At 46.5% G+C, this 13,169-nt stretch overlaps 1 protein-coding gene across 4 annotated transcripts in view; it reads left to right on the top strand.

Moving 5' to 3' along the window:
- Window positions 1–13,169, top strand: part of fgfrl1 (fibroblast growth factor receptor like 1) — a 340,863-nt gene that overhangs the window by 140,697 nt on the left and 186,997 nt on the right. For all 4 annotated transcript variants that reach the window (XM_033034805.1, XM_033034829.1, XM_033034814.1 and 1 more), the window contains exon 3: window positions 5,435–5,707. In XM_033034805.1, coding sequence (XP_032890696.1) covers window positions 5,435–5,707 — 273 coding nt within the window. The remainder of the gene's footprint in view (window positions 1–5,434; window positions 5,708–13,169) is intronic.

Below are 13,169 nucleotides of genomic sequence, written 5' to 3'. Positions count from 1 at the left end.
GGAAATTCATTGTTCCGTTTCAGTACATACGATAATAAAACACACACTTGACTTAGTAAACATGATATAAAATTAACGGAAAACATGTTCGATAAATGCATTGCCCATTCATTTTTTAATTGAAAACAAAATCTCGATTTTGTATTCTTCCTATGTAATCTTATACTGGGAAATAATTTAAATATTAGGGATGAAGAGGAAAAGACTCAGCGTTGAAAGAAGAATCTACACAAAAATAAATCCTGCACGTGCACAGCGGAACAGCGCCAGAGACCAGGGTTCAATCCTGTCTGTACAGAGTTTGTACATTCTCCCAGTGACCTGGGTGGGTTTTCTCCGGGTGCTCTGGTTTCCACCCACACTCCAAAGACATTGAAGTTTGTAGGTTAATTGGCTTGGTAAAATTGTAAATTGTCCCTAGTGTGTCGGGTAATGTTAGTGTGTGGGGATCGCTGGTCGGTGCGGACTCAGTGGGCTGAAGGGTCAGTTGGCGCTCTGTATCACTAATCTAAACTAAACTAAACCTATATCCCCACAATTAACTTCAAGTACTGCCAACTTGTTCAGCATCTTGCAGAGCAACCAGCCAGGCCTGGTCACGACATTGTTTATTAAGATACATTTGTTTGGTGCTGCATTATCCAGACAAGGCAGGTTTGACCAGCCTTCTAAGTTGAATTAGTAACGTTAGGGGCCCTAGTATTGGCTTCTGCTTTGTTTACTTGCGTGGGTAGAAAATTACCGGAGGTGTTTTTAAATTTGTTCTTGAGAACTACACAACAATGCCTTGGCTGCATTTATTGCCTATCACTTGTTACCCTGAGGGGATTAAGAACCAACTAATCCTGAGTGCAATGCAATATCTTTGCTGGCAGATATGTGTGTGCGTGCATGTGTGTTAGTTGGCTGAAGAAGAAATTGGATTTGGTCAAATTACATGTAAATTACAACGTGGAAATAGGTTGCTGTTTATCGTCCACAGCAGCAAAAACTCTTAATTCTTTGTGTCGCCTGTTTTGATTCAACCACGATACAACCTAGTTTCAAAAGTTAACGTCACATTTAGTTTAATGCGCTCCAAGCCCCCAAAAGTGATCTTTCTCTTGCTTCCTCTCCATGGCATCCAACATTTTAATAATTTCAGACCTCTCTTACGCTGGACCCTGAAAGCTATTCCTTCCCAGCTACTTTGCCCCATTCTGCCTCTTCTGTTGTACACATACAGGGGCGGAAAACCCGGGGGGGCGGCCCCCCTCTGTTTTGAGAGGTGGGGGACATCCCCCCACCCCAAGTTTTTGTAATCCGGATTTTAAAACCCGGTGACATCACCGCTTTCCGCTAGACAGTGGGGGTGGGACTGCTGATCGAGTGCGGCAATTGGACGAGAGAGACGTCGGTCAGCAGGCAATGGGGGCGGGACATGATGATTCAGCACGATCATTGGAGTGGGGGGGGGGGGGTTGGTCTGAGGATAGAGTGCGGTGATTGGAGGAGGGAGATGTGGCAAAACATTCTCGGCACAGACCTGCGCCTCATCCACAGCCAGGATCGATCCCGGCTGGCTCTCCGGCGCTGTCCCATCCCCACCCGAGTGCCCCCCCCCCCCCCCAACGGGTGGCCAGAGACGTCGGGTGTCAGACGGGAGCTGTACCCCCAGGTCCACAGCCAGCGCAGAGAAGCAGCGCTAAACCCAGCTCAACTCTGCCTGTCCCGCAAGGTTAACCTGCCTGGGCTTGCAGGAAATATGGCCAGCAGGGAGAAGCAGTGCTGGTGTCCCGTCAGTCCAGACAGGGCTCTAGGTTACCCAGCGAGACAGGCAGAGTTGAGCTGCATTTAGCGCTGGATTGAGCCTCGCGTGTGTGTGTGTGTGTGAGTGTGCGCATGCGCGCGCGGTCGCCAAAAACTTGTGTCCCCCCCCTGTCCCCCGGTCCCCTCCATATTTTGATAGCGATTTCTGTGCTTGTACACATAGAACATAGAACAGTACAGTGCAGGACTGAATGCCACAGATTCACTACCCTCTGACTAAAGAAATTCCTCCTCGGCTCCTTTCTGAAGGTACGTCCTTTTATTCCGAGTGGTCCTGGACTCTCCCGCTAGTGGAAACATCCAGTTACTCCAGTGCTTTGTGTCTTTCTTTGGTATAAACCAGTATCTGCAGTTAAGAGTTTAGTTTTGATTTAAGGTAAACACAAAATGCTGGAATAACTCAGCGGGACAGGCAGCATCTCTGGAGAGAAGGAATGGGTGACATTTCGGGTCGAGGCCCTTCGGTCCATAATGTTTGTGCCTAACATGATGCCAAGACAAACAACTCCTCTGCCTGCATGTGGTCCATTCCTTGAATATCTGTGTGCCTATCTAAAAGCATCTTAAAAAAACATTATTGTATCTGCCTTCACCCTCACCACCCCAGTCGTGAGTTCCAGGCACCCACCATTCTCTGTGTAACTTGCCCCGCACATCTCCTTTAAACTTTTCCCCTCTCTCCTTAAAGCTATACTCACTGGTCCTTGCCATTTCCACCCTGGGAAAAAGATTCTGACAATCTACCCTTTCATTCTATCAGGTCTTCATGTTATAGGAGCAGAATTAGGCCATTTGGCCCATCAAGTCTACTCCGACATTCAATCATGTCTGATCTACCTTTCCTTCTCAGCCTCTTTGAGCCTTCTCCCCATAACCCCTGACAGTCTTACTAATCAAGAATATATATCAATTTCTGCCTTACAAAATCATCCATTGAGTTGGCCTCCACAGCCTTCTGTCTTCCCTCAGCCTCTGTCCGTCATTCCAAGAGAAATCAGACACATCTATCAGATCTGCCCTTGATCCCCACAGTGCTAATGAGAAACATTCTCTGTTGGTATGCCGAGTGAGGTATTCGTGCACTCGCACTTCAGATATCGTCCGCTAACATCATAATCCATGGTGTTAAAGTATGGAAATGAAAGCTAATCATTCCAAGCTGGTTTCTGCTGATCTGAAGTTAAATATTCATGAGCACGTGGCAATCAGCAGGTCCTTCAAGACCAGCAATTCCTTGTGTTTTATGATGATTTGCCACTTAAATTGATGGCCTGGCTGGAACACACCTGGGCCTTAACAGCAGAATGTTGGGGAAGTCCAGAACAAGGGGTCACGTTTTAAGGATAAGGGGGAAATCTTTTAGGACCGAGATGAGAAAAACATTTTTCACACAGAGAGTGGTGAATCTCTGTAAGTCTCTGCCACAGAAAGTAGTTGAGGCCAGTTCATTGGCTATATTTAAGAGGGAGTTAGATGTGGACCTTGTGGCTAAAGGTATCAGGGGGTAAGGAGAGAAGGCAGGTACAGGATACTGAGTTGGATGATCAGCCATGATCATATTGAATGGCGGTGCAGGCTCGAAGGGCCGAATGGCCTACTCCTGCACCTATTTTCTATGTTTCTAACACCGAAGCATTACCTGATGAAATCCTTTCGCCATTACGAACCTCTTAGTTAATCATGTACCATGTTGCCAGGAGTGTCTTCCCTGTGTTCACCTATTACTGGCCATGCTCTGTCCTGCCTCTCCTCTTTGTCCAGCTTTCTTTCCACCCCCCCCCTCCCCTCCCCGCTACTCCAGTCAGTCTGAAAGTCTGAAGAAGAATCCCGACCCGAAACGTCACCTTTCCATCTCCAGAGATTCCGACTGACCTGCTGATTTCATCCAGTTACTCCAGGCTTTGTGTCTTTCTTTGGTATAAACCCGTATTTGCAGTTAAAAGTTTAGTTTTGATTTAAGGTAGACACAACATGCTGGAGTAACTCAGCGGGACAGGCAGCATCTCTAGAGAGAAGGAATGGGTGATGTTTCGGGTCGAGACCCTTCTTCAGACTTCAGGGGAGTGGGAGAATATAATCGGAGACAGTAAGACTGGTGGGAGAACTGGGAAGGAAGAGGGGATGGAGAGAGAGAGAAAGCCAGGGCGATTTGGAGTTAGAGAAGTCAATGTTCATACCACTGGGGTGTAAACTACCCAAGCGAAATATGAGGTGCTGTTCCTCCAATTTGTGCTGGGCCTCACTCTGACAATGGAGGAGACCTAGGACAGAAAGGTCAGATTGGGAATGGGAGGGGGAGTTAAAGTGCTAAGCAACTGGGAGATCAGGAAGGTTAAGGTGGATTGAGCGGAGGTGTTCAGCGAAACGATCGCCGAGCCTGCGCTTGGTCTCGCCGATGTACAGAAGCTGACACCTAGAACAGCAGATACAGTAGATGAGGTTGGAGGAGGTGCAAGTGAACCTCTGCCTCACCTGAAAAGACTGTTGGGGTCCTTGGATGGAATCATGGGGGGAGGTAAAGGGACAGGTTTTGCATCTCCTGTGGTTGCAGGGGAAAGTTCCTGGGGAGGGGGTGGTTTGGGTGGGAGTTGACCAGGGAGTTGCGGAGGGAACGGTCTCTGCGGAAAGCAGAAAGGGGTGGAGATGGGAGGATGTGGCCAGGAGTGGGAGTTGTTATATTTTTTGAAGTAAACCAGAAAACATAGAAAACATGGAAAAATAAGTGCAGGAGTAGGTCATTCGGCCCTTCGGGGGAATGCGACTTTTTGTCGTATCCCCCTTCTCTTCCCCCGTCTGCGCTGAGGCCTAATGGCGGAGCTGGCGGCCTCCAACCTGCGACCGACCTCGAGGGTCCGGAGGTAGAGCCAGCCAGGACTCACCAACGCGAGGCTGGCCGTCTTCGAGCTGTGGCGACGTCCGGGTAGCGGCACGACTCGGCGCTCCGGTGAGGGCGGACGGCGCGGAGCTGAGACACTCCTGTGCGGCCGGCACGGCTACTGGCTGGAAGACGCTCCCGTGTGAGCAGCCCGGTGCGGGGCTGAGACGCTGCCGTGAGGGCGGACCGGCTCCCGGCTGGAAGGTGCTCCCGTGGGGGCAGCCCGGTGCGGGGCTGAGACGCTGCCTTGTGGGCGGCCCGGTGCGGAGCGGAGACGGTGCTACGGCGGCTGAGGCGGCGTTCTGGCAGCGGCGACCTGGATCCGGGGCTCGGCCGCGGGCCAGTGGAGGACAATGTCGGGAGCTCGCAGGTCACAGGCTGGTGCCTGTTTTCCGGAGCACCCGTTGCAACAGCTGCGGGCAGCTTCGACCACCCCCGGGCCGCCATCGCCCGGTGGGGTAACGCCTCGGCGCAGAGGGAGAAGAGGAGGGAAGAGACAGTAACTCTAAGACTTTTGCCTCCATCACAGTGAGGAGGTGTTTGGTGAACTCACTGTGGTGGATGTTAATTTGTGTTTATTGTGTTTTGTTATTATTACATGTATGGCTGCAGGCAACAGCATTTCGTTCAGACCGAAAGGTCTGAATGACAAATAAAGGATTCAATTCAATTGGGTATGTTTTGACGCACAATCGACCCCTTTTGGCCACAGCGCTAACATCTCTCTCTCTCTCTCTCCCTGTTCCGCAGGTCCGCCACAGATTTCGGAGAGAGTGATCAACCGGCAGACAGTGAGGTTGGGTCGGACGATCAAGCTGCCGTGTCCAGTGGAGGGAGATCCGCCTCCGCTGACCATGTGGACGAAGGACGGCCGCACCATTCACAGCGGGTGGACCCGATTCCGAGTCCTCCGCCAGGGCCTGAAAATCAAAGAGGTGGAAGCGGAAGATGCTGGCACGTATATCTGCAAGGCCACCAACGGCTTTGGCAGCATCAACCTCAACTACACACTCATTGTGATTAGTAAGTACCCAGTTAAACAGGAATGTGTATGAAGGAACTGCAGATGCTGGTTTACACCGAAGATAGACACAAAATGCCGGAGTAACTCAGCGGGACATGCAGCATCTCTGGAGAGAAGGAATGGAAGGGTCCTGACCCGAAACGTCACCCATTCCTTCTCTCCAGAGATGCTGCCTGTCCTGCTGAGTTACTCCAGCATTTTGTGCCCATCTTCGGAGCAAAACAGGAAGCCTCGTTGTTTTTCCTTTCTGCTTAATCTGGTTTGGTTGTCCCCTGTCAAAGGGGGTGCGGAGGCATTAATTTTCCATCTGCATGTTCCAACTCGCCCGGTTCTGGGCTTTGTTGCTGATTACTTGGCGAATGCTGCCAAAGTCAGCTTGCAGTCCATTCGTCACTGAAAGTTGGGAAAGCTGTCAACCTTTGAGTAAGGCTATGCTACATGGCTTAAAATGGGCATTCTCCGCGGAGAGGTGAAGAAATGCAGAATGAGCTCGAGCAATAACAAAATGCACTGTTCTGCACCGATGAGTTACTGCATCTCTAAGTATGATAGTGGGGGGGAGGTACGTTTGCTAATTGCTCAGTACACAGAGATGCCATGTCTTCAATTGATAAACGGTTTACATTTCTATATTACCTTTGTTTCTCTCAGTATTTTTGTGTGTGATAATGCTGTACAAAGGCAGGCGGATCTGGAATGCACATTATTAGTTTGTCTAGTCAGCAGCGTGTATTCTCTCTTTGGATCACACCCACTTGTAACAGCCAAATCTTATCCGAATGGAACTTAACCAATTAAGGCCCTCAGGCTACAAGGTCAGAAGGCAAGTAAGCTGTCCGTAACTGGTGGGATCATCTCACTTGTTGGGCCCTTGATTTACATAGACTCTTTGCCACTTGAATAAGTTCATAAGGTCATAAGTGACAGGAGCAGAATTAGGCCAACAGGCCCACCATGTCTACTGCGCTGTTCAATCATGGCTGATCTATCTTTCCCTCCCAAACCCATTCTCCTGCCTTCTCCCCATAACCTCTGATACCCCAAATCTACTGAGAGCCTGATACTAGTTATTAATTTGTCCAATACCGCTATGATGTTTCAAGATTCAGTTTGGAGCAACGTTTCCACGCCTCTTGCAAAATAACAGAACCGGCCCAAAATACTTTTTTGTGTGAAGCTTTTACAAACATAGAAACATAGAAAATAGGTGCAGGAGTAGGCCATTCGGCCCTTCGAGCCTGCACCGCCATTCAATATGATCATGGCTGATCATCCAACTCAGTATCCCGTACCTGCCTTCTCTCCATACCCCCTGATCTCTTTAGCCACAAGGGCCACACCTAACTCCCTCTTAAATATAGCCAATGAACTGGCCTCAACTACCCTCTGTGGCAGAGAATTCCAGAGATTCACCACTCTCTGTGTGAAAAATGTTTTTCTCATCTCGGTCTTAAAGGATTTCCCCTTTATCCTTAAGCTGTGACCCCTTGTTCTGGACTTCCCCAACATCGGGAACAATCTTCCTGCATCTAGCCTGTCCAACCCCTTAAGAATTTTGTAAGTTTCTATAAGATCCCCCCTCAATCTCCTAAATTCTAGCGAGTATAAGCCGAGTCTATCCAATCTTTCTTCATATGAAATATCCCAGGAATCAGTCTGGTGAACCTTCTCTGCAAGGGGAGTCTCTCTCTCGTTAAAGCTATTTAAATATATTTGTTTGATTGGTTCTTGAGCTCTGGGCATTGCTGGTGAGGTTGATTATTAATGCCCACTGCAATTGGACTTTGAAGTGTACAGTTTGCTGGGCCATCAAGAGTTAATCACATTGATGTGTGTCTGGGATCATATGTTGGCCAGGGTCAGGGGGGATCAATAGACTGGGTGAACCAGGTGGACTTTTATGGTAGACTTTGAACTTCAGACGTTAGACATACAGTGCGGAAACAGGCCTTTCGGCCAACCGAGTCCGTGCTAGCAGCTATCACCGTGTCCATTAACACTGTCCGACACACAGAGACAAATCATTACAACTTTCCAAACCCAATTAACCTACAAACCTGTACGTCTTTTGATTGTACGAAGAAACCGGAGCACCCGGAGAAAACGCATGCAGTCACAGGGAGAACGTACAAACTCCGTACAGACAGCACCCGTAGTCAGGATCGAACCTGGGTCTCTGGCACTGTAAGGCAGTAACTCTACCGCTGCGCCACTGTGCTGCCCTCGATCAGTGTAGCAACCATAAATAGTTGGTTTCTTTTATTCCATATTTATTTTTATTTAATCAAATAAATATACTTGATTAAATAAAAATTGAGCAAGAGATTGTTACTTACAAAAATGTAATTGGTGATGGGCAGCACGGTGGTACAGCGTTAGAGTCGCTGCCTTACGGTGCCCGAGACCCGGGTTCGATCCTGACTACGGGTGCTGTCTGTACAGAGTTTGTACGTTCTCCCTGTGACCGCATGGGGATTTTTTAGGTGCTTTTCCGGCTTCCTCCCACATTGCAAAGACGTGCAAGTTTGTCGTTTAATTGGCTTCTGTAAATTGTTCCTAGGGTGTAGTGTACGTTAGAACCAGTGTATGGGTGATCGTTGACTCAGTGGGCCAATGAAGGGCCTGTTCCACGCTGTATCTCTAAACAAAACTGATCTAAATTTAAATTTGATCCGAGCTTCTAAGAATGAGATGTTGAATTTACGTACTTTGGTTCATAAGTTGAGGCCTCTGGATTTATAGTCTATCACAATGCTAGCATATCCTCTTGGTCGGTTGGCTGGGTAGTTGTCCATCTGTCTCCTTTTTCCCTGTACTTTGATCTCCCACATTAAGGGCTTCAACCATGTCGATGTTAAACTGGAGGCACAAGACAATGTTTATTTTTAAGCCCAGCGAATGACTGTGAAACATGGACACCTCAGTTTAATTCCCCAAAACACGATTCGCTGGGGTAACTCAGCAAGTCAGGCAGCGTCTCTGGAGGACACAGATGGGAGACGTTTTGGGTTGGGACCGTTCTTCAGAGTTCAATAGAGTTTGAAGAAGGGTCATTAAAGTTGTGAAAGGCATTAAAACTGCCAAGTTTCCACGGTGAAGGGTAATCTTAGGAAGCCCTGAGGCTGGATTGCATTGCTCACCATCTGACTCAGTCCAGGGAGCTGTTTTTGACAAAACTGATCAATGTTCAGTGAAAAACAAAAGGCTAAAATTGCCCCTCACTGTGGAAACTTGGCAGATATAACATCTTTCACAGATCTGCATATCATGAATATGATATGGGAAAAGAAAGACTGAAATTAAAGGTGAAATATTTGGTGGATATTTGAGATTCACCAGTTAAAGAATCAAAGCCATGTGACGGCTGTGGAGTCCAAGACAATGGATATTTTTAAGGCAGGGATAGATAGATTCTTGATTAGTACGGGTGTCAGGGGTTATGGGGAGAAGGCAGGAGAATGGGGATGAGAGAGAACGACAGATCAGCCATGATTGAATGGCAGAGTAGACATGATGGGCTGAATAGCCTAATTCTGTTCCTATAACATAAACTTATGAACTTATAATTAGCTCATGGAAAATGCCAGAGGACATCTTTTCCATTGCATTTACAAATGAACAGTGTGGTGACATTGTTACCTGTGTTATCAGAAATGTCTGAGTGCTACAATAAGCAGCTTGCTGACTTTATGCCTTGCACCAATGTACTGATAGAGAAATGAAGTAGCACTGGTTTTTTGGATTTTGCCATGGGAAAATGACCAGGATTACTCCCATAATCTTTGCATTCTGGAAGCTGATCTTATAGTCTTAACGATGCAACTCCACTACAGGGCGGTGGGTGTGTGGAATGAGCTGCCAGAGGAGGTGGTTGACGCAGGGACTGTCCCCATGTTTAAGAAACAGTTAAACAGGTACATTGAAAGGACAGGTTTGGAGGGATTGTTGCATTTTCACCCAGAGAGTTGTGAATCTGTAGAATCCTCTGCAACAGAAGGCAGTGATGACCAATTCACTGGATGTATTCCAGAGAGAGTTAGATAGAGCTCTTAGGGCTAACGGAATCAAGGGATATGGGGAGAAAGCAGGAAACCGGGAAATCGAGGGGTATTGATTTTGGATGATCAGCCATGATCATATTGTATGGTGGTGCTGGTTCGAAGGGCTGAATGGCCTACTAATACACCCATTTTCTATGTTTCTATGGATATAGACCAATTGCGGGCAGGTGGGACTGGTGTAGCTGGGACATGTTGGCCAGTGTGGGCAAGTCGGGCCGAAGGGCCTGTTTCCATGCTCTATGGACAGGACTCGTGGTCAGGAGGTGCAGTGTTAGGGAGAGGTTAACAACAATCATCGCGCACCAACCACCAACCTGGACACACTGCAGCAGAGCCACTGTCGTGCCGCTGCCGATCGGAACGCCTGTTGATGTTTAGTAGAGAGTAGAGTGTTTAATTTGTTCATGATATATGTATTTTTATTTCTATTTATTTTTTACTGCACACTGAATGGACACTGGTTGAGCAACGTTTTTTTTGTTTCCTCTGGGTATGTGAGTACTCAGGAAAATGACAATAAAGATATACTTGATACTTGATGTTGAAACAGGGAACCTCATTTCAAAACTGTAGCTGCCACAGGAGTAGTTATGAAATGATTAATAAAGAACAAATCTGTGCCTTAATCTCTCAATTAAAGTAATACTTTGTGGTTTACAAGAAAAAAATCATGTTGCCATAAATGAGGGCTTTTAGAAATTATGCTGTCAAAACAGGTTCTAAACAGTTTGATTTGAATTACTTAAAATAGCTAATATCTAGGTCAATCTCAAATTCTGCCGACAAGATTTATTGTTCAACCTCTCCAATTAATTATACTTGCAGAGATTACAGTCAATTCCCATCACCCACACCACCATTTTTAATAAGGTTCCACGAACCATGCATTGTAATAAATTTCTTCTCAGCGTAACAACCCCGAATCTAAGTGATTGTAATATACTCTGTTTGAGCTATTCCTTGAGGCTATGCTACCTGTAACCTTGTTTTTGTTCTCGGTATTTGTTCCTGCTAAGTGCCTTGTTAACTTGTCTGATCTTCTGCTACTGAACAGACCAGACTGCCCTGGGATAGGTGGTATTTTATGTCCAGCTGACTTAATTTTATTTACAGCTCGATAATTGAGGGCAAATCCTTTTGGGTCAGAGTTGTTCTTGGGGAATATCTATAATTTCAAAATCTCGTTTATTCCCCAGAGCCTGAGAAACCACAGAAGGCACGACCTCTGACCCTTGTAACATGGTGGTCTTTTATTTCCAGCAGCAACCACTTCTTATCTTTAGAACCATATAAGGCATGCTAGTTTGGGGACTGACTTAGCACCATTTCATCATTTGCTGGACTAGTGTGGCACAGAAACTGGAACTAATCGAAAATGTACATTGAACTAAAGAGCTGTCTGCAGCATAGCCATCCAATATCAATGATTTGTTGCGAAAATGTATCAGGTTTGCACTTTGGATGCAGTTCTGGACTTGTCAAATGATTGACCATGTTCCACGTGTTGGAGAAATTGTCTGCAGATCTTCTTGATTGTGAAATAAACAAGATGCTGCCAGCAGTCTTTTTACAATTATGTTTAATACGCAGGATGTATCTTTGCTGCTCATGGTTGGTCATGGTTGAACCGCAAAAACTGTGGTGAAGTGGTTGATCTGCAGGTGAGGGGTTAGGCATGGCAGTCATTGGAGAAGTTGTAAACATCACAGGCTGGTAAATTTCCTCACCAAACTACGGTTTTTAGGTTGTGTCAATATATATCAGATTCAGATTCAAACTTTATTGTCATTGTGCACTGTACAAGTACAGAGACAACAAAATGCAGTTAGCATCTCACCAGAAGTGCGAACACAGAATAATGGAACAGTAAATATATATATGTATAAACAGTATCCGTAGTGCAATTTTCGGGGGGGAGATCAGTCACTGGGGGAAGGGGGGAGGGTGACTGGCAATTACCGAGGTGTAGAGTTACACACACACACACACACACACACACACACACACACACACACACACACACACACACACACACACACACACACACTCACACACACTCACACACACACATACACACACACACACACACACACACACACACACACACACACACACACACACACACACACACACACACACTCACACACACACATACACACACACACACACACACACACACACACACACACACACACACACACACACTCACACACACACACACACACACACACTCACACTCACACACTCACAAACATACACTCACACAGACTCACACAAACACACACACACATACACACACTAACACACTCACTCTCACACACACACACACACACACCCACACACACACACACACACACACACATACACACACACACATACTCACACACACACATACACACACACACACACACACACACACACACACACACACACACACACACACACACACACACACACACACACACACACACTAACACTCACACTCACACACCATATATATGACAGTAAACTTTCTTGAATCTACTCACACGGCTGTGCGCGGCCTCTCCACTGTGGGGTTTCCGCAGTCACCGGCACTTCCGCAATCAGCGTGACTTCTGCACTTACCGGAAATTACGCATTCAGCACGGCCTCTGCACTTACTGGAAATTATGCAATCAGCGCGACCTGTCCACTAAGCGGAAGTCACGAAATGAGCGGGACTTTTGGATTAAACATAGTCGGACCTATTAAAGCATTTATTCCTTCCAAACACAGTCGGACCTAATAAAGCATTTATTCCTTCCAAACACAGTCGGACCTAATAAAGCATTGCAGTTTCAAGCAGAGGCAGGGCAGCAGGCCAAACAACTCATGGTATTGTCATTAAGGGCTAACAAATCATTTATTGCAAGTACATTGCAGACTCACAGTTCAGTTGATTCACAGCTTAGAATCACAGTTGTGGACTCTCCCTCGTGATCTTTCAGAGTGACTAACTCACGTCCAAGCATCCGGGGTATTATAGTCCTGCCCCCCCTACCCCCCCCCCCCCTGAAGGGGCGTTACCTTCATTGCGGTGATTGACAGGTGAGAGGACCAATCAGTTGATCTCAAGGTTTTTTTAAACACTCGTAACTTTTTTTTTTTTCATTGATGGGAAAAATCCTCGGGGCTGGCTCAGCGGAGGAGGACTGTGAGTAAATGGCCAAATATCACAGCGATACAGTGTAGCGTTTTTTCTGTAATCAATATACAGCACAGACAGGAAGTGGTCAAGATGAGATTTTAATTATATAGATATATGTATATATATATTCAACACAGGTAACATGTATAAATATAGATATAAATACATATGTATGCATATCGATATATTTAGTGTAACCACGTTCCTAAAGTGTATGACTATGGATCTAAT

The sequence above is a fragment of the Amblyraja radiata genome, chromosome 1 (genome assembly GCF_010909765.2).
Source record: "Amblyraja radiata isolate CabotCenter1 chromosome 1, sAmbRad1.1.pri, whole genome shotgun sequence".
Classification (NCBI taxonomy): Eukaryota; Metazoa; Chordata; class Chondrichthyes; order Rajiformes; family Rajidae; genus Amblyraja; species Amblyraja radiata.
Note: the sequence above shows the minus strand (reverse complement) of the source record. Positions and strands in the feature narration are given on the sequence as shown.